The sequence below is a fragment of the Ceratotherium simum genome, chromosome 8 (genome assembly GCF_057802395.1).
Source record: "Ceratotherium simum simum isolate JZ-2026a chromosome 8, ASM5780239v1, whole genome shotgun sequence".
In the NCBI taxonomy this organism is placed as follows: Eukaryota; Metazoa; Chordata; class Mammalia; order Perissodactyla; family Rhinocerotidae; genus Ceratotherium; species Ceratotherium simum.
This window is the reverse complement of record NC_141907.1, coordinates 62,066,431-62,089,402: the sequence shown is the minus strand read 5'-3', so window position 1 is coordinate 62,089,402 and position 22,972 is coordinate 62,066,431. Positions and strand designations below refer to the sequence as shown.

The 22,972-nt window shown below is 39.8% G+C and overlaps 1 protein-coding gene across 6 annotated transcripts in view; it reads right to left on the bottom strand.

The window, feature by feature from the left end:
- SHROOM3 (shroom family member 3) overlaps positions 1-18,827 on the bottom strand; it is a 310,752-nt gene extending 291,925 nt beyond the window's left edge. For 2 of the 6 annotated variants that reach the window (XM_087434454.1, XM_087434455.1), the window contains exon 1: positions 18,083-18,826. In XM_087434454.1, coding sequence (XP_087290580.1) covers positions 18,083-18,250 — 168 coding nt within the window. In that variant the 5' untranslated portion in view covers positions 18,251-18,826. Of the gene's footprint in view, positions 1-18,082 lie in introns of all 6 variants that reach the window. The other 4 variants (XM_087434458.1, XM_087434459.1, XM_087434456.1 and 1 more) reach the window with 3 other exon arrangements.
- Between the last annotated feature and the right edge of the window lie 4,145 nt (positions 18,828-22,972).

Below are 22,972 nucleotides of genomic sequence, written 5' to 3'. Positions count from 1 at the left end.
TTGGGGAGAGAGGAGAATGGAGAGTTGTTTAATGGGTACAGAGTTTCAGTCTGAGAAGATGAAAAATTTCTGGAGATAGATGGTTACACAACAATGAATGTACTTAATACCACTGAAATGTACACTTAACAATGACTAAAGTGGTAAATTTTATGGTATGTATATTTCACCATAATCAAAAAAATTTTGAGGGGCCGGCCTGCGGGTGCAGCGGTTAAGTGCACGTGCTCTGCTTTGGTGGCCCGGGGTGCACAGGTTCGGATCCCAGGCGTGCACTGATGCACCGCTCATCAAGTCACGCTGTGGCGGCGTCCCATATAAAGTAGAGGAAGATGGGCACAGATGTTAGCCCAGGGCCAATCTTCCTCAGCAAAAAAGAGGAGGATTAGCATCCGATGTTAGCTCAGGGCTGATCTTCCTCACACACAAAAAAAAATTTGAAGAAAAATATGCTTTCTGAAAGAATTCAGACAATACAGAAATACGTGAAGTAAATTTATTTCACTTTTTATATGTGAATCTTTAATTCATCTGGCTTTATTTTGGTGTTAGAAATCAAGTGAATCCAGCTTTTATCTTTCCTGGTCCCAATATTATTCTTAAATAATCCTTTCCCTTTGCTATGTTCTGATTTTTCTTTGGTCATCTGAATGATGAAAATATATTTCTCATATATATTTGGTCTTCATTCACAGTTCCTAGCTCACAGCTCCCAAAACCCTTGGAACTTCCTAAGCGTTAGAATTAATAAAGGTGTCTTTTGTTATGTTAATGAGGTGACTTTTGGAAAGAACCTAAGGATGGGGGCTGGTCACTAGGAAACGAGACCATGTGGTTAGAGGGTTGGAACTTTCAGTCCCAGCCCCTGATTTCCAAGGAGGGGAGGGGGGCTTGAGATTGAATAAGTCACCAATGGCCAAAGACTTAGTCAATCATGACTACGTAATGAAATCTCCATAAAAACACAAAAGGACAGCAGTTGCCCTCTTTTTCCTCGTTGAGAGCTTCCTCACTGGGGAACCAGAACACTTCATTCTATCTCATTCCCTAAATTGCCTTATGAACAACTTTTTAGATTGTCCTGATTCCATAAATAGTTAGGACACTGCAATGTTTGTTAGATCTTCATTTTGGTCATCTTCTCTACTACTTGAAGGTTCAGTTAATTGAATCAATACTGAGTGCTTAACATGGCAAGTAATAATCTACTTTGTGATTCTTATTTTCTTTTTTTGTTTCTTCTAATTTTATTACCAGAATAAAAAGTACAATTCAATCATTACAATTCATTGATTTTTAATATAGTTACAGAATTACGTAAGCATCACTGTGATCTACTTTCAGAACATTTTCATCACCTCACAAAGAAACTTGGTACCTATTTATAACCATTCTCCATCACCATCCCCAGCCTTAGGCAACCATTAACCTACTTTCTGTCTCCATAGATTTGCCTCTTCTGGACATCTCATATAAACAGAATTACATAATATATTATTATTTTGTATCTGGCTTCTTTAACTGAGTATATATTTTTGAGGTTCATCAATGTTGTAACATATTTCAGTATTCAGTTCCTTTTCATTGCCAAATAGTATTCCATTATATGGCTACACCACATTTTATTTATCCAGTGGATGGCATTCAGATTTTTTTACACTTTGTGACTATTGTGAACAATGTGGCTATGAACATTTGAGTAAGTCTTTGTAAAGACATGTTTTTATTTTTCCTGGTATGTACTTAGAAGAATAATAGCTGGATGATAAGGTAACTCTATGTTTAACATTTTAAGAAACTGCCAACTGTTTTTCCAAAGTGGCTGTACTATTTTACATTCCCGCCAGCGATGTATTGAAATGTGGTTTTTTTTCTGTGTGTGTGAGAAAGATTGGCCTTGAGCGAACATCTGTGCCCATCTTCCTCTATTTTGTACGTGTGGTAAAACCACAGCATGGCTTGATGAGTGGTGTGTAGGTCCACACCCGGGAGTTGAACCTGCAAACCCCAGCCACTGAAGGGAAACACGGGAACTTAACCACTATGCCACCAGGCCGGCCTCAGAGATGTGCATTTTTAATCTCCATGAAATGACAGCCTAAATAGGGCAAACCAAGGAATTTTAACAAAAAAGAATGCATTTTAGGCCGGCCCCGTGGCTTAGCGGTTAAGTGCGTGCCCTCTGCTACTGGCGGCCGGGGTTTGGATCCCGGGCGCGCACCGATGCACCGCTTCTCTGGCCATGCTGAGGCCGCGTCCCACATACAGCAACTAGAAGGATGTGCAACTATGACGTACAACTATCTACTGGGGTTTTAGGGAGGAAAAGGGAAAAAAGAGGAGGAGGATTGGCAATAGATGTTAGCTCAGAGCTGGTCTTCCTCAGCAAAAAGAGGAGGATTGGCACGGATGTTAGCTCAGGGCTGATCTTCCTCACCAAAAAAAAAAAAAAAAAAGGAATGCATCTTTCCCCCTGCTTGAGAGATGGGAGGATGGGAGATGGTTTTCTTCTGTACTACTTTTTTTTTTTGTATGTGAGGAAGATCAGCCCTGAGCTAACATCCATGCTAATCCTCCTCTTTTTGCTGAGGAAGACCGGCTCTGAGCTAACATCTATTGCCAATCCTCCTCCTCTTTTTCCCCAAAGCCCCAGTAGATAGTTGTGTGTCATAGTTGCACACCTTCTAGTTGCTGTATGTGGAACGCGGCCTCAGCATGGCCGGAGAAGCGGTGGGTCGGTGCGCGCCCGGGATCTGAACCCCGGCTGCCAGTAGTGGAGCGCAAGCACTTAACCACTAAGCAATGGGGCCGGCCCCTCTGTATTACTTTCTGAATCTATATTCTATTCCACTGCCTCCCTGGAGCTAGAGTAGGCATAAATGTGTTCAGCAGTCAATGTCATGATGTTAAAATGAACATTGACTTGCCAAGACCTTCCTCTTTATGATGAAATGCCACTCTCTATGCTCACACACACACACACAAACACAATTTTTTAAAACACTTATTAATTTCCACTAACACAAAGAAGCAAATACTTATCTTGCTTACCTTTTGTTTTTTGATAGAATATATGTTTATTGCTCACTTATTCAGAGTTCAGACTGCTATAAAAGGGCTTTAACTGAAACAATGCCTTTGCATTATTATATTCAAATATGAATTTAGAAAAGAGAGGACTGGAAGCGTATTTAGTTTCTCTTGAACTGCCAATTTCATATAGCTGACAACATGAATTATGGTACATGAAATCTATTCATTATTCTATTCACTCAAGATCAAGTTGAAGTTTAAGGCAGACTAATGGCTGTCACATGAAGCTACTGTTTGTCAGTCTTCAAGGAACTAAGCAAAAAACAAGGAAATTGGGGAAGGACAACATAGGGAGTCAAAGAATATTCATATTGTGGGGAAACAGCTCCAAAAGAAAAGAAGCTTCTTGTATTGAATTTGGCAGCGGTACAAGTTATGCAAGGAAAACGCATTTTAGTGTTGAAAGTTATTCTGCTATTTTGGGGTTGGGATGGGTTGGAAATTATGTTATATTTTATTGCTTGCTTAGGTGCCAAACCTCATACCACTGCCATGTTACACTGTCTAATATTCTGGGCTTAAAAACAGTAAGCTGTCCACTTTTCTTCTTGTGCTACGTTTATAGTATGAATTGAGATAGAGAAGAAGCAACATAAATAAAATTCTAGAAAAGAAGCTATGCTCAGACAGCCCCAAAAAATCAGATATAATTTTCTGTCTATTCTGCTCAGAGGACCACATTTTCCTTACCCACTAACCTATAAAACCTATAGAATAGAAGAACCTATAGAAAAAAGGATAGACTGGATCTCCCTCTCAGAGGGGAGGATGAAATCTCTTGGTGCTTAATTGATACGGAAAAAAGTGATCATTAAAACAGAATGTGGCTCATCAACCCATTCAGTGGAGAAAAAGAGAAAGGCATGTCCATCAGTGAGAAGGTAAAAGATGAAAGGGAATTGCAAAACATCAGATCTAGGAATGAATTCCTCCTTTTCTCAGCACCCAATAAAATATTAGGTTTAAGATACTATGGGATGACAAAGGAGCCAAGAACATACAATGCAGAAAAGAAAGTCTCTTCAACAAATGGTGTTGGGAAAACTGGATAGCCATATGCAAAAAAATGAAAGTGGATCCTTACCTTACACCATACACAAAAATTAACTCCAAATGGATTAAAGACTTGAATGTAAGACCTGAAACTGTGAAACTTCTAGAAGAAAACAGGCAGTACTCTTCGACATCGGTCTTAACAACATCTTTTCAAACACCATGTCTGACCCGGCAAGAGAAACAATAGAAAAAATAAACAAATGGGACTACATCAAACTAAAAAGCTTCTGCACAGCAAAGGAAACCATCAACAAAACGAAAAAATAACCTAACAATTGGGAGAAGATATTTGCAAACCATACATCTGATAAGGGCTTAATCTCCAAAATATATAAAGAACTCATGCATCTCAACAACAAAAAAACTAACAACCCAATTAAAAAATGGTCAAAAGACCTGAACAGATATTTCTCCAAAGAAGATATACAGATGGCCAACAGACACATGAAAAGATGTTCAAAATCACTAACTATTAGGGAAATGCAAATCAAAACTACAATGAGATATCACCTGACGCCCGTCAGAATGGCTGTAATTAACAAGACAGGAAACAACACGTGTTGGAGAGGATGTGGAGAGAAGGGAACTCTCATACACTGCTGGTGGGAGTGCAAACTGGTGCAGCCACTATGGAAAACAGTGTGGAGATTCCTCAAAAAATCAAGGATAGAACTACCATATGATCCAGCTATTCCACTGCTGGGTATTTATCCAAAGAACTTGAAAACACCAATTTGTAAAGGAACATGCACCCCTGTGTTCATTGCAGCGTTATTCACAATAGCCAAAACTTGGAAGCAACCTAAGTGCCCATCAAGGGACGAATGGATAAAGAAGATGTGGTATATATACACAATGGAATACTACTCAGCCATAAGAAATGATGAAATCCAGCCATTTGTGACATCATGGATGGGCATTGAGGGTATAATGCAAAGTGAAATAAGTCAGAGGGAGAAGGTCAAATACCGTATGATTTCCTTCATTAAGTAGTAGATAATAACAACAATAAACAAACACATAGGGACAGAGATTGGATTGGTGGTTACCAGAGGGGAAGGGGGGAGGGAGGAGGGTGAAAGGGATAATTCGGTACATGTGTGTGGTGATGGGTTGTAATTAGTATTTGGGTGGTGAACATGATGTAATCTATGCAGAAATAGAAGTATAATGATGTACACCTGAAATTTATACAATGTTATAAACCAATGTTACTGCAATAAACAAAAAATTAAAAAAAAAAAAAGATACCATGGGATTCCTCCTGCTTGAGTTCCATAGCAGAGTGGAAGGACCATAGACTTTGGAACAGATCTACATTAGACTTTAGGTTCTGGCTTTCACTTACTAAGCACTTCTTCAATGGTGGCAAGTAGTTAATCTGGGAAGTAAAGAAAACAGAGGGAAGTAGGCAGAAAAGGTCAGAGAAAGAAAGGCAGTCCATACAGATGCATTATCAAGCCAGCTACAACGTGGACAAGTGCAGCTTAATTCTGCAGGGGCAACTCTAAGAGCTAGTAGAAAACACACACCTCAGAGTTATCCCATCCGAGGGCTAAGAGAGCTGGGCTCTTTATCCACCAACTCCACTCAGTCATGGGTTGAGGGTTGCTCCCAGAATCATTAACCAGGTGCTATTGAGGAGGCAAAATAAAGTCCTTCAGCCAAGAAATGCAGATGCTAACAGTTGAAAGTGAAGCCAGTGTGCACAGAAGTGAAAGGTGAGGGAATGTGGGTGTGGCAGCCACTGGGTCAGCTTCAAGTCGTGTAAAAGGAAACAGAACGCTCGCCATCTTTGGGTGCAGGGACCTTGTTTGCTGTTTCCCCTATGCTGTCATATTTTAGGCATTCCATAAACAATGTGTTGACTAAATGTGTTAGTGAATGCATGAAGTAACTTAGCTTTAATCCTGGCTTCCTCATTTATGAAAAACCTCTTTTCTCGTATATAAAAACAAATCTCATTCTACAAAATAATAAAGAAAAGAACTTAACATAGTGCCTGACCCATAGAGGCAACTGAGTAAATATAAATATCGTTATTATGTGTCCATTTCCTTCTTTCTACCATGCAGTCCTCTCTCCTTTATATTGCCTTCTCTTATAAAGAGGAGAGGTGGCTGTAGTACTTTATAGTGCCTGGGTTCAGAAATTTGCAATGCATCTTGGCCCACTGGAAGGGCCCACACCAACGGTTTCTTCTTACAGGTCAAATTCATTGACTTACATATGTATGGGAAACTGTGATAGTTATTCTTTCAAGAGAGTGCCAACACCTTATTTAATTGTAAACACTGAGCCAAGAGCACCACTACGCAACTATGAATGCACTCTTGAAGGACAAGACTAATTCTTTTACCCTTCCTGCTGCTTATACTTAAGTGAATGGCTGCCTTGGTTTTGACCTGCTGCTCGTCGGTAAATACTCAAAAGTAAAAATACAAAAAACAAAACAAAAAAATCAAGGAATAATATGAAAGTGTCAAGTATTTTCTGCCTTCTTATTCCCAACAGTTTGCTCACACTCCTATTCTTTTAATGTTCGATCTCACCACCCAACATGTGTATTTATTTCTGGAACCCAGCCAGATCCTGGGTCTGAATTCTGGCAGCTCATTTCCCAGTTTCCATGAGACAAGGCCTAAAAAATGTGAACTTCTCAGAGAACTATACACAACAAGATAAAAGCTTAAATTATACCCATACGACTTTACAACTTCCTCCATTAAAAATTTCAACTTTTCAAAGGAAAAGAATAAGACAATTAGTTCTAGAAGTCCAATCTTTCTTTCCACCTTCGAGCAAATGTGCGGCTCAGGATATAATTTAGTACCCAAAGTGCTAAGCACTTAGTCCAACTAACCTAAAGAATGCTTATTTCACTTAAATTGTCTGTGTTTTGATTCTGAATTCATATCATAGTTATTTTTAAATTTGGAGATCTTTAGAATTCTAGGATCTGTCTGAACCAAGTTCCCAGGAGCCAAGAATGGCTGAGGGATGAGTCCAGTTGAGCTAGGACCCTACCAGGCAGCAATGGCTTTGAGCAATTGCAGTCCCAAGATTATGTCAATTGAATGTACTATTGAGAGAACCAGAAAGTATACCTTTCAGGGAAGGTGAGTGCTAATGAGAGTCATAGAACCAGTGCAACCAGGTGGAGAGTAGAGAGAGCCAGCTAAGCAGGAGATCAAGCGGGAAGAGCAGAGCAGAGGCACTATATTATGAACTAAGCAAGAGTGAGAAAGGGACAAACAAAACAAAGCTTGGTGCAATGGCCACTTCCTCCATGAAAGACCATCTGTTGTGGTGCTGATCTCATAACCAGGTCTCTTCACTAAGTTGGGAAGCGTGAATTTGAAGTATCCCAGAAAATCAGTGCTCTATCATTTTGAACCTCAAGTCTGATTTCCTGTACTAACTGGATCCAGCCCCTGTTGAACACGTTCATTTTGTCAGTGTTTCTCCTTGGGTGACAGGCCTGATTTGAAAGTTAGGGTTTCATTTACCATGGCTTATCCAGGTAATGGAACGTATCCAGCCCAAGAGGCAAGCCTTAGGGTTTAGGCTGGTGGAGAGTGGGGAGTTTAAGTCAGTTAAGGACACAAAGGCATGATAGAGAAACCAAGGCAATGCTGATTGCTGTGCATTAAGATGAAACACAAGATCCCAGTTGAAAACCAACAATCAGAGAGGTGAACTGAGACCCAGGTTAGAACTTCGCAGAAGTAAAAGGTAGCAGGAAGCAGGGTCTGGGAAGATGTGGGGAGTCCAGTTTAATTCTCGAGGCTGACATCTCGGGTGCACTCCTCATTTCACAGCACAAGCTGCCTTCGAAATGCCATTGAGCCACCTGACTTTTCAGAGTGCACACATCCCACTTCTCCCAGTTTATCGTGACATGGGATAAAGTAGATGGAAGTATTCTTTGGAACTACAAAGTGACAATGCAGTTTTTACTTTAAAGAGTATTTTTCAGACGTAAAGTTTAAAAAGTCTGAGATCAACACCTAAATAGTTTTATGACCTTAAGCCAGCTTCCAGTTTCTTTTTTTTTTTTTTTTTTGTTGAGGAAGATTAGCCCTGAGCTAACATCTGCTGCCAATCCTCCTCTTTTTGCTGAGGAAGATTGGCCCTGAGCTAACATTCGTGCCCATCTTCCTCTACTTTATATGTGGGACAGCTGCCACAGCATGGCTTGATAGGCAGTGCATAGGTCCGCGCCTGGGATCTGAACCTGCAAACCCCAGACCACCAAAGCAGACCACGTGAACTTAACCATTACACCACCGGGCTGGCCCTGGAGCTCCCAGTGTCTTCATCTATAAAATGGAAATAATAATAGGACCTCTACCTCACAGAGTTTTGTGACGCTTACGTGAGGCAGTGTGCCTGTTACAGAGCAAGACCTCAGTAAAGTTAGTCACACTACTGTGACAAAAGCAACCCCAGCAAATCTTATTGACTTAAAGTGAAAAATAACCCAAGAGATCAACAGTTATGGGGTAGAGGAGAATAACCTTCTCCTCTAATCAAAAAAAAGAATACTGTTTGTTTGGGCATTGTTACATAAATTACAATGAATTTTGACAGTTGTCTTTTGGGAGACCCTATCCTGTCGTAGACCCGCGAAGTGTCCTAGAAATGTATATGAGGGACAGAAGAGAAGGTGGCTTTAAGAGCCAGCACTAAAAATCTCCCAGAGTTTAAATACAAGCAATCCGTCCATCTCACCATAAGTAGAGAAAGACTCATGATGTGATATACCCTTACACCCTGCATTTAAATCCAGTCCAAGTTCCTTCCCACAACATCCAAGTCCCAAGGCCCTATATGATCCGACCCCTGCCTACTTTTCCATTTTCATATCATACCACTCTCTCTTGCTAACTGCTATAGACTGAATATGTATCCCCCCAAAATTCATATGTTGAAACCAATTCCCCCAGTGTGATGGTATGTGTAGGTACGAATCTTGGGGGGTGATTAAATCATGAGAGCGGAGCCTTCATGAACGGGATTCATGCCCTTATAAAAGAGACCCCAGAGAGCTCCCTTGCCCCTTCCGCCATGTGAGGACACGGTGAGAAGATGGTCATCTACGGACCAGGAAGTGAGCACTCACCAGACATCAAATCTACATCAAATCTTGATCTTGGACTTGATGTCCAGAACTCTGAGAAATAAATTTCTGTTGTTTATGAGCCACTCTGTCTATGACATTCTGTTACCGCAGTCTGAACGGACTAAGACACTTACCATGCTCCAATAACAGTGACTTTCTTTTTATTTCTGGAACATTCCAAGACTTTCCTGCCTCAGCCCAACTTATAAACCTCTTTCCATGTCTGATTTCTTATTTCTCATCCATCAAGTCTTAGCTCAGATGTCATCTTATCATAAAACTCTTCTCTAATCACCCTATTTAAAGTAAACTCTGCTCCCCATACCTACACCCCACAGACACTACCACACTACCATCATATTGTTTGGTTTTTTTAAATGCAGTTGACGTAAGAGCAAATTCAGGCTCAGATGCCCAGGACAGAGTGTTCTGCACATCAGTCTGCCAAGTTAGAAAAGCCTCCGGTTTTTTTTAAATAACACTTACCAACCCTGAAATTATCATGGACAAATATATTTATTGCCAGTCTCTTTCTACTGGAATATAAGCTCCACGAGGGCAGAGAATTATCTGTTCAGTGTTTCAGTGTGAGGTGGCGACTGCTGGTCATGATACAGAAAATCAGCCAAGTATTATCTTTGTTATGTGAGTTGCTACCTTGTATTCAGTACCTGTTATTCTCCCACCAGTCCACATCATCATAACTAAACTCTGGATTGTGTTTTGCCATTTCAAAGCACTGTTATTTGGTTTAATCCACTGGATACTTATAAGAACTCCATTAGGTGAGAATGTTCGATTTTTATCTTTTTTTTGCTTTGTGTGTGTGTGTGTGTGTGTGTGTGTGTGTGTGTGGAAGATCAGCCTTAAGCTAACATCTGTCACCAATCCTCCTCTTTTTGCTGAGGAAGACTGGCCCTGGGCTAACATCCGTGCCCATCTTCCTCTACTTTATATAGGATGCCGCCACAGCATGGCTTGACAAGCAGTGCATCGGTGCGCGCCTGGGATCCGAACCTGTGAACCCCCAGGGCCACCAAAGCGGAGCGCGTGCACTTAACCGCTACGCCACCAGGCCGGCCCTCCATTTTTAAAGATAAGGAAAGTGAGGTCCAGGAAAGCTAAGTTACTTGCCCACAGTCACATAGCCAGTAAAGACTATGATAGAAATGAAACTTGTTCATTTTCACTCCAAGTCCTATATTGTCTGGATGTGTATTTTGTTACACTGGACAGCCTTGCCTAAAAAAAGATAACAGAAACTACAACCCTAAATCAATACAAACATACCAAAGAGCATTTAAAAATAGACTTTAAATCTCTAAGATAAAATTCAGTTCAAAATGGAGAAGGATATAATGAATAGATGCATGAATGGCTGAGGAATGAAAAAATGCAGTTGACGTAAGAGCAAAGTCAGGCTCAGATGCCCAGGACAGAGTGTTCTGTACATCAGTCTGCCAAGTTAGAAAAGCCTCCTCTGAAGGCAGGAAAGAATTGTCACTTCCATTCTACACAAGTTATCTTTTGCAGGGAAAGTCATTAGAAGAGGGGGAGAAACAGTGCTTGGACTGGGCAGAGAATCTTTGCCTCATTTTGTTTCATTGAGAAGAGCCTGGGATGTCAGAGCGTGAGAGAAGGATGGACTCCTGGGATGGACCGGGTGGGAGGACACTGACTCTGCAGCTCTTCGGATCAAGATGTTTGCTCTTTGGAAGTACATCAAAGGAAGAGATGTGGAAAAATCTGTCTATGAATTAGTTAAAACCCAGAATGTCCTTTGAGGTTTTGTTTTTTTCAAAGATTGATAGAAAGTCTCTCATTATGTGTCTCCAATCACATTGTGGGTTCACTAAAATAAGACAGACAAATATTTCTTAAATTGTGTTCCCTGCATAGGAGGCAACGCCTGGGGAATCTATTAGCTTTAAAACAAAGCAGAGTTCTTACTGATGCTAAGATCCATTTGGCACACCACCTCAGCATGCTACTTGAATAAAAGATATTTCCAACAACATTGATAGTATCATAAGCTTAGTTTGTGTCTAAAAAGACATAACAACATAAGCAAAGTTTAGGTAATTTCTAAAAAGTCAAATAAAACCACAAATTTCTCTTTATTTTCAATCTAATTCAATTCAACAGACGTTTACCAAACATTAAATATGTACAAGACATTCAATTGAGAGTCAAACTCAACTTACTCGCCTTACTTTTTTAAACAGGTTTTTCTAGTATCATATTTGCACACTGCCCTACACTCTCTCTAACAAAGATTTTTAAGAAGATCCTCTTTAATATTCATTTGTCTGCCTCTTCATTCGATAATACATTTACATTTTCATCACTGTTATGCATAGTTTAGGCACTGTGGATAACAGAAAGAGAGGAAAGAAGAAAGGAAGGTAGAAAGGAAGGAAGGAAGGGAGGGAGGGAGGGAGGGAGACAGAAAACGTCCTTAGCTTCTAGAAGTTAACGGCCTAACAGGGGAGCTAGGATTCATACGAAAGTATGAACGGCACAACCAGAAAGCAATTATTCCCTTACTAGCTGAGCTTTACATACACACACATAAATTTGTTTGCTAAGGCAGAAACCATCTTGGTAAATAAATAACCTCTATTGTGTCTCAGTTTTCTCTCTGTGTAATGCGGAAGTCAGATTAGATGATTGACGAGATTCTTTATAGCTCTAAAATCCTATAAATCATCTGACATCTATTAAGCATTTGTTGCGTGTGAAATGAGAAGTATTTTGCTGGGAGAAGTAGGATATACAGCATGAGTAAAACTCATTTGGCTTTAAACAGATTACAGTTTGTTGGTAGGATGCCAAATGCAAACCACTACCTGTCTCAGAAGATGGCATGAATAAACGTGCTGGGGAGATGAGAGGAAGGAGGAATTGGTGCAAATACAGGACAAAGGGAGATGGAACAATGAGGGAACAAACAAATTAGTTTAAAGACAGCAGAGAGATGAGGCTACCCTGGTATGAAGGGCAAAGGATGTTAAAGGAAAAAGCAAGAAAGTAAGGAGAGGACCTCAGAAAGGATTGGCTCTGTGAAAAGGCTGATAACAAGCTGATCTAGCCTGGTGCTCGGAAGGAGGCAAAAAAGATGACTTTGGATGAACTAAATAAACTAGCCCAAGGTCTTGGGGAACTGCCTAAAAATCAATTCAAATTGAATTCAGGGACCATGGCTGAAGAGCTGGTAAAATAATCCTCGTTTTAGTGCAGAAGAAATGGGCCAAGAGAGATTGAATGTGTTGAAACTGAGGAGCACTAAGGCAGCTAGAAGGTTGAAAAGTACTGAATCTGGACAGATGGATACAGAAAATCCAGAAATGAGGAAAACTCAACAATTTTATTATCTTTCAATGAGTAATTTCCTAACCTACGGACTATTTCTATTTCCAAGGTTTCTAACAGTGCAGGAAAGCAGTTCATTTCACTTTTAAATGGCAGGTTGATTAAGATGTTTTGGATGATTCTTTCCAGAGGAGGAATTGTAAAGAGGACAGAGGGATTAGATAATATCTCTAAGGCTAGAAAAACCCAATGAAAGACTCCATTTTAAAATCTGAGTAGTGTCAGCCAACGGGAAGCCTAGGGACATATGTTTGATCAGGCCTCTGACGTCACATAGCACACACACCGCCACAGATAAAGAATGGGAAGATGGGGGGCCGGCCCCATGGCTTAGTGGTTAAGTGTGCACGCTCCGCTGCTGGCGGCCCAGGTTCGGATCCCAGGCACGCACCGACGCACCGCTTCTTCGGCCATGCTGAGGCCGGGTCCCACATACAGCAACTAGAAGGATGTGCAGCTATGACATACAACTATCTATTGGGGCTTTGGGGGAAAAAATAAATAAATAAATAAATAAAATTATAAAAAAAAAAAAAAAGAATGGGAAGATGGGGATGGGATAGGGTTACTGAGCCGAGCCTTGGTAGACAAAGCCTAAGGGAAGGCTGTGATTTGGATTGACAGGAAGAGGATGGTGGTGTTATAGGTGGAAGGAGTTTCAGAGAAGGAGGGGTGATAGTGTGGAAGATGGAACCAGCAGGATTTATACATGAGATGGCACAGAAGAGAGTCCCGCTAGAGCACAGATATCTCCAGAGGGGTAGGAATCAGGAACATGTGCTCTGAGTGTCGACGACGTAAGAGACATAAGAGACCCAGGCAACGGCTTACCTTAAATTCTGAAGCCCATGTTTGAAGTGCACAAAAAGATGTCTCTCCTGGTGAAGACACCACAAAGATACTTACTGAGAACTGCTAAGGGGGCCCTCCTCAAACGGGTCTTGAATTACTTAAAGCATTTGCTTGAGCAGTAGTCACATCTATTTTATGGGACCTTATAGGACTAAGTTGTGTTTTTTTAAATTATTTTCCTGGAACAAATTTAAAACCATATTTAACAATATATCAATCCTATATTTTACCCCGATAATAGCTCTAGAATCTAAACAGAGCCAAATATTTGGTGGGCAATGGTGACTGAACGGTATAGTGTGTTAAGTGCATGGAGTCTGGGGAAGCAGAATGCCTGGATTCCAATTCCAGCTCTGTGGTTCCTACCAGCTATGAGAGCTTTAGAAAGACACTCAAATTCTGTGTCTCAGTTTCTCACGTATACAAGTGGCATAATAATATTACCTTCCTCGTGGAGTTTGGAAATTAAATGAGTTAGCACATGTGAATCCCTTGGAACAGAGCCTGGCACATGGGAAGCACTCGGTAAGTGCCAGCTGTTGTTGATGATGTTCACTGTTGTTACAGTTCTTACCTATTTAGGAACTCTGGGGGCAGGTGCATCCCCACGGCAGGTGGACCTGCTTTTCTCAGCCACAATACAGAGTGAGTCATAATAAAATCATGCTGCCAACTTCCTGAACTATTGAATTACTTGAGCTTCCACATACAATCACTATTTTTTTTTAAAAGTTACCCTTTCTTTTTGAAGTTCACAGATTACAGAGGCTCTTTCCTCAACCCCACCTTTCCTTTTCAAAGATGTTAAATCTCAAAGAAAGAGATTTGAACATGATTTCTTTTATTGCTCCCCTTTTGTGCTTCCTTTTTTCCATTCATTCTGCTGCCTTATTTGTACCTAAAGACAAATGATAGTTCATTCATTATATTGTCGTCCATACCGGGCAGCTTATGATTGCTTTGAATAAGAAGTGTACGTGCCTTTCATATGTATGACTCAATGTGTACTACCCCTTCCCTTCCCTACAGTGGGGGTCACCCTTCTCTGGGGGAATAGTGGACATTTGGTTAGCAATGTATGAGCTAATATGCACATTTTTCATTGTCCTAGAAAGAAGATCTGGGATATGCACGATCAGCCACTAAATTTCACTTTAGTCTCATCCTCGGTACTGTCCTAATTACATAGACTTTCATCAATGCTCAAATGCCTTGTGGTAGGCAGAATAATGCCCTCTCCCCCTAAAGACATCCACACTCTAATCACTGGAAACTGTGAATATGTAAGGTCATATGGCAAAGGAGAACTAAGGTTACAGATGGAATTAAGGTTGTTACTCAGCTCATCTTAAAATAGGGAGATTATCCTGGTGGGCCCAATGTAATCCCAAGGGTACTTAAACTTGGAAGAGAGAGGCAGAAGTTAGAGATCAGAGTGATGCAGTATGAGAGGGACTCAACCTGCTGTCACTGGATTTGAAGATGGAGGAAGGGACCATGAGCCAGGGAATGTGGGCAGGCTCTAGAAGCTGGAAAGGGCAAGGAAAAATATTCTCCCCTAGAACCTCCAGAAAGGTGCATAGCCTTGCTGATACTTTGATTATAGCCCAGTGAGACCTGTGTTAGACTTCTGACCTATAGAACTTTAAGATAATAAATTTGTATTGTTTTAAGCCACTAAGTTTGTGGTAATTTGTTACAGCAGCAATGAGAGACTGATACACGCTCTGTCTCTGGAGATCTGCCTGGCATCCTCATCTCATGGGACTCTGCCTCCCTGCTTAAACTGCCCACTGCTCTGTTTTGTCTTTGTTTATTAATTCAATAAAAGTTATTGAGCACCTACTCTGTGCCAGGCACTCTGCTAGATCCTGGAAATGCAAGATGAAGACATAGCACATGCCCTTTCATTTACTAAACAAATATTTGTGTACCCAGGCTCTGAGTTAAATGTGGTAGAGATGAAAAGAAAATAGTCCCTGCCCTAAAGGGACTCTTAGACTTCTGAGAAGACAATCAACATAAATAAAAAAAAAAACAGTGTACTAAGTGCATTCTATAGGAGTATAGAAGAGAGACCACCTAACTCAGCTTGATAAAATCAGGAAAGTTTCAGAGAGAGGAAGAAATGGAGCTTAGATAAATATGAGTTTGCTGGACAGACAGCATGGGGAGAGATATTCAAGAGCTTTGAAGCATGTGGCACTTGAAGTCTGGCTAGGGCATATAAGGAACAGATTTTTAAATTTTATTTCATTTTAGTTACTTTTAATTGAAATGCAAATAGCCACATGTGGCTGGTGGCTACCATAATGGACAGAGCAGATTGCATCAGATTATACCCTTGAAAGGAAAGAGATTACCTTCTCTTTCCCCTTTTTCTACTTCTTACTGACTGGAAGGCAGATGTGGCAAATGACCTTGGACCTTGTAGAGAGGGCATCACCCCAAGGGTGGAAGTAAGAAAGCAGAAGGGCCTTGAGTCCCTGACACCATGCAGCCATCTTCCAGTGTGGCTTATGCTCAGATTGCTACATGAGAGAGATATAAACTCATATATTGTTTAAGCTATTGTTATTTTAGATGTTTGTACAGCAGCCAAATCTGTATCCTAGTACAGATGTCCCCTAGAACAATGAAAAGCAATAATCATAATCTTTGCTAAGATTTTTTTGAGCTCCTTCTGTGTGCCGGGCACTATGCTAACTGCTCTAAGCACATGGTCTCATTTAACCCCCACACTTTCGATAAGGGAGATAATAGGATACTCCCATTCTGCAGGTAAAATGGAGACATAGAGGAGTGGCTCGTTAATGGTAACATTAGGCCTGTCCAACAGCACACCGTACTCTAGTGTACAGATACATAATATCTTATCATTAAAGGCCAGGCCAATTGAATGTACAACCAGAGTTTTAAAATGCAGAGAAGATATTTACGTTTATGGCAGACATTTTCAGTTGTCTACCCAGCACCCATTCCCTCCATTTTCTTGAAAACAGAACTCTAATTTGTTTAAATAGTGGGCAGAAAATCCTTGACATCAGGAATGGTAGGTTCCCATTGCAGAATCCAGGAGAGAAATCCTGACTGGTTTAAACTAGTCATGGTAATCTCATTCCCCTTGGTCTGTAATTGGTCTGAGGATAGCTATGTGGCACAGTTCTGGTCAATGAGACATAAGCAAAAGTCTGATAGGGAGAGTGTCCCTTTCCAAGCAAAGAGCCAAAACCCTGCCCAGAATGAAGATGCAATGCTGGAGGTGTGGCATCCATCACGCAACCATGAAGACAAAAGCCCACATCATAAGGAAGGCAAGGTGGAGAGATAAGTGAAGTCCCTGTTGACGTTGCTGAGCTGCTACTCCTCGCCTGGACAGCCTACCCCCAGACTTCTTGTAATGTGAGAAAAACAAACCTCAATTTACTTAGGCCACTATAAATCAGATTTTCAGTTACTTATAGCTGGAAGCCTTCTTAACTGATATACACACATATACACATACATTTTGTTTTCTTAGGAAAGATAAGGAAATGTCACACAGCTTAGAGTGGTATCCTGCACACTCTTGGTTGACTGCTGAAAATCAGTTTCCGCTGCATCATCCACAGTAAGAATCATTTTGTTCTCTCTCAAAACACACATTTTTGGGGATATGAAAATTAACCTTAAATAGGTAACAGAGCTCAGGCAAAATGCATATTTTTCTCTTTCCTGCCCTCAAACGAAAAAAAATTTTCGCCTCAAGTACAGAGGTTTCCTGAGTAATGCATATGTGTGAAAAGCACTTATATTCTGTTGTTTTAGACTGTTAATGTTCTGAAATTTTAAAATAAATCTCTGCAATCTCTCTTAATCTCTGTAGTTTAAAAGAAAAGCAGAAATATTAAGCCTAATGCATAAAAAGGATTCATTCAATGGATATATCTACCCACACCAAAGATTGATAAAGAATTGAGGCATGTTGCAGGATGACTAAGGTTTAAAAATTGGTTTAAATACACAGATAAATAGAAGAGGCAGAAATGGTGTTTTGCCCTTGAATTATACTGAAAGCTGATTTAATTCTCCTGTGTGCAAAAAGCAATAAATCATATTTATGTAATCAATTATCCAGAATTACAAATTCTAAAATATTTTGGAATGCGAGATATTTTCAACTGCAGGGAGAAAGAGCAGATATTTTTCTAGGCATATGCTAAATAAAGGCGCACAGACGTCAACCTACCACGCCACCGCCTTAACCACGCTGTTAATCTCTAATCTGATTTATAACTGAAAAGATCATGTGGTAGCTGGTTCTACACTATTTCATTCACAAAAAGAGATGATCCATCAAACAAGCAAATTTTTCCCTGGGATTTCACAGAATAAATGAGCTAGACACATTTTTCTTTCAAATACCAGCTATGCAAAATATTTCCAGATAGAATCAGAAACATATCCAGATATAATCAGAAACCGTAAATTAAGCAATATTCAAGCAATCTTCAGCATTATTTTTGCATTTTTGACAGATCTGACAAAAGATTAAAAGTTGAAAAACCAATTTGAATAAAGACAATATTGGAAAAAGAAACCTACCTTGGAGATGATTAATGGTTCTCCATGCTCCAGGCCACCTTTCAAAGTAAAACCCCAGGGAGCTCCTCCCTGCAGGAACGCTTCCAGATAAACGTACCTTCCCTTGGGGGGGGTGGTAGGGTCTCGTGCGGCAGTACTCTCATCGAAGTTCTCTGTGGTTCTCATCATGCCAAACACATGATCCCTGGAGTTAAATCTTAATGTCTGAAGCAGATTCAGGAAAGCAGTGCTTCTATAGCACAAGTTATCCCATCCTTCATGACACACGCCGGCCAAAAGAGAGGTTTTGAGAAAACAATTCTTTCAGACGTAAACTGTCCTTCGGAGCTTAACTCCAAGATGCTGAACCGGGAGGATTTTTCACTTCAACATTTCTGAATGTAAATTCTTCTCCTGGAATTCCGGGTTCTCACTGAAGCCCCCGAGTGGTACATATCTTTCCACTCTGTTTGAAACTACTTCTTTTAATGGCTCTCTCAAGACTGCTTTTCTCTCACACACACCCCCCCCAAAACTTTTTCTGCATATTTTACAGAGAACATTAAAATAGTCTTACAATATAGTAAGAAAATTGCAAACACGCAAATGAATACCTGGTTTTTGATTGATTATCAACCCTTTCTTCCTCTCGAAGTGAAATTTACCATTACAATAGCCTCCCGCCTCCCCAGAAGTAGCTTTACAAGAAAGCACTTACTATGCTTCTGCTCGCTTCAGAATTTTCTAACTTGTCCCAAAGAGACAGGGAAGCTGTGATAAAACATTTTGCTTATGTTTTTTCAGCAATAAGTTCATGGTTTATTTCTTGCAAAAAATAAAGAAAAGTTTTTGCAGGATGTAGAGAAAAATGAAAAAAGTATGGTAAATTAATCCAGGAGGCAGCCTAGTTCTTTCTTTGGTATTTTTAGTGATGTTTGGCCACCGCTGCTGCCGAGGCAGCCACTTGCTTCCTCTTAGAGAAAGAGTAAGGAAGTGAGAGGAAAATGGATTAAGGCAAATAGAGGCACCCGACCTTTCTGCACAGCAAGCACTGCGACGCAGAGTTCAGTTCAGCACAAAGACCTGACCAATCAAAACATTCTTACCATACAGATGGCTGATCACCAAGAAGTAGAAAATAGCTGATAGAATAGCCCACCTTGTACCAATTAAAGCTGAATCCCTGGGGGTGAGACACAGGCATTGGTATTTTTTAAAACTCTGGGCCATTCTGCTGGGCAGCCAAGTTTGAGAAGCTGTGCCCTAATCGGTTTTGGTAAACATTTATGTAAACGTCAAACTGGTGGCACAAGGGCTTTATTCTTTTCATTAGAAGAAAATACCAAGTATCGCATACTATATGACCAGCCTCTCCTGTTGAAATCGGACTCTCCAATCAAATTTCTGCTTGTTTGACTCAATACAAACAGGAGGCAGGCTTTCTTCTATATTTTAATTGTTACCTACTCCCAGACTGTTTGCTATCCATTCTTTAAATGAAAAGAAATAATGCCTGGCAAGTAACAGACACCCAAGGTTGAATGTTGTTCTGATTTCGGGTTATCAATGGAATTTTGTAATACTGTTATATAAAATTTCAAATTACTACTTTTTATTAAAAATTTGAATAGTGTAAAATAACTATATATTTTACCCAGAAGCCTCCGCTATTCAGTTATTGGCACCTTAGAATTCTTTGCAAGAGATATGTTTGCTAAAACTTTTTCTGTTTAAAAGTATGTGATAATGTGAATTACGTTGGAAACTGAGGTTGAAAATTACTGTGGGTTTTGATACCAATTTAATTTTGGTGTTTGTACTTATAATTAACGAAAAGTTAATATAATAGAGAAGTAGACATAATATGTAAATAAGTTTAGGCGATATTTAATGTACAACACATGACAAGTGTTATTTGATTTTCGGTAGTAACTTCATCTGAAGGGCTCAAAGACAGAAAAAAATAAAATCTCATTTTTATGTAATGATTTGTATTTTGTCATGTAATGTAATGAATGTAAGTATTTTAGTGAAAATATAAAGTGTACCAAATGAAAGTATATGGCAAATATTGTCTGATTCTTGAGAGTAATTTATGCAATTTTTATTGGGGCTTCTTTTTCAGCCTAATTTATAAATTAAGAATAAAAGGAGAAACATTGGCTTTTCTTTCACTCCATCATTCAAAGTACATATATATATTTAAATAAAAGTCCTAAGTAAATGAATAGTTTTTTCGTGAAAATTATTTTTTGTGGCACTTACGATCTTGCTCCTGATTCGCTTTGTAAAAAATGGGATTTTTACAGAATCAACATTTAATATTAAAAGTAATGAAGCTGAAAACAAAAGGCAAAGGAAATGAGAAAAAGGTAAGCAGTAAAGAATAGAACTCAGTGCTTGTAGACTGATGAAATCTATTTTATATTATCACCAAAAATATTTCAGACATATTTAATGAAAATTGATACATAATCTGAAAAAAATGTAAAACTTCAGTTGGCAGATATTCAGTGTAGCAACTGATAGATCAGGGTTAGAATAACTTTTTTCTCCATCTTCCATTGCTCAGATTCAAAGAATGTATCCTGTTTTTACAGGTACGGACACAGAGGCCATGGAAATGTTAAGTGACCTGACCAGAGTCATCCTGCAAGCAGCATAAGTGGGCATGAAATTAAAATCTTCAGACACTTAGGAATGGAATCTCAGCTTAACGTAGGTCTTTTGCATAATTTATGGCAAAAAGACAACTTTCTATGTGGCCAGCATTGCTAATTCACAGGGAGAACTTCTGTTAGGGCATGTGATTTGGACCCAAACTCTAATTAGAGAATGAAATTGGACCCTCTATCCTCCCCAGGGAGAGAAAAACCACCCTATTGTCTCAAGATGCTGACAGTGGAAGGGACAGGGATTCTAACTGAGAACAGGGTAGTTGTCTCCCTAAATCTTTGGCATTGGATTCAGGCTTTCTGGGAGGACTATTTTTGTCTGCTCAGTATCTCTCCGGGGAGCCACTCCTTCACCTATCCTGTGGTGCTGGTAGGCTGACCCTGCCCCCAGCTCCAGGAGTCGACATATGATCCAAATGTCAACTGTCCCTTGGCTCAAATGATTGGTATATGGATGGGCATGTGACTCAAGCTTGGCCAATGTAATAACTAGAAATTTTACTGGAGCTATCCAAAAGGGGCATTCTCTCCTACGGGTTGCTAAGCTGGTAGATACAATCCTGGATTTGTAGAAGGTCATCTTTGCCATCACAAGCCTGAGCAGGAAGCCAACCCCTAGGAAATCAGTCCAAGATACGGAGACAGTGTTCTGGTGATACCATTTCAGTCCTGGGCCCAACTCTACCTCACTTAAGCCAGCAATTCTCAAATTTTTTGGCTTCAGGACCCTTTTACATTCTTAAAAATTATTGAGGACTCCAAAGAAATTTTGTTTATGTCTGTTATATTTATCAATATTTACTGTACTAGAAAATTAAAACAGAACATATAAAATATTTATGAATTAATTTTTAAAAATCTATTACATGTTAACTAATATATTTTAATGTAAAATAACTATATTTTCTCAAACAAAAAAATTACTGAGAAGCACGACATTTGCAATTCTCCTTAATGGCCAGTTTAGTAGAGACAGTTGGATCCCACTATCTACTTCTGCATTCTGTCTGTTCGATATCACGTGTCATGTAGGCCCTGGAAAACTCCACTATACATTTGTGAGAGAACAAGTGGGAAAAAACAAACAATGTCTTAGTATTATTATCAAAATGGTTTTGACCTCGTGGACCCAAAAGGGTCTCAGGGGATCCCTGAGGTCCCCAGACCACACTTTGAGAATTTCTACCTTAACCAGATACAGCCATACCTGAAGCCATCCCACTTCTACCAGTTTTTGAGCCCATAAATATCTGTTTATGTTTTTCTTAAACAGCTGGAGTTGGGTTTCTGCTACTTGCAACTGAAAGAGTTCTAAGCAATACACAATGAAACACTTCATGATTCTTCCTGGTTTAGGAGAAAGTTTAAGGAAGCTTACTGCAGTCCCACAGACGCAACTTTGCATCTTGTTTTCTCTCTTTCTATTGCTTCCCTCCTTCCTTCTGCCTCTCGCTTAGAATTACTCATATTTTTAATCAAAGTCTTCCTTTCATGACAAATAGATCCAACGCAGCACAACTTGACTTTCTGTCTCTATATGAAAAATTCCCACTGTTAGTAATTGAGGTCATGCTGCTCTGTTACTGTGAATATGACCTCAGGGCAGAAAAATATTTCAATCATATTGACTCTCCTATTCATCTGGAATTCTTATATGAAATACTTGTGTGTGTGTGTGTGTGTGTGTGTGTGTGTGAGGAAGATTAGCCCTGAGCTAACATCCATTGCCAATCCTCCTCTTTTTTTTTGCTGAGGAAGACTGGCCCTAGGGTAACATCCATGCCCATCTTCCTCTACTTTATATGGGATGCCACCACAGCATGACCTGACAAGCAGTGTGTCAGTCTGCACCTGCGATCCAAACCTGCAAACCCTGGGCCACCGAAGCAGAGCACACAAACTTAACTGCTATGCCGCCGGGCCGGGCCTTAAACACTTTTATGTCATTTGCCTAATCACTGTTTTGACTTCTTAGATATTGTGCATCACTCTATTTGTTAACATCATTTAAGAAAAAATTAACTTATTCTTTTAAAAATTCATATTTATTGATTTTATTTTTTCATAGTAATCCCTAATGCTTTTCTCTTTATCTTTGCTAGCATTTCAAATGTGATTTTTAACTTACCGGATTTTTTTAATGCCTTTCAATTTAATATTTCAAAGACTGAAAATGTCACTAGATTACCTCTGAAAATAAAGTCAGAGTGACATCTAGTGGTTCTCCTGGCTCCCT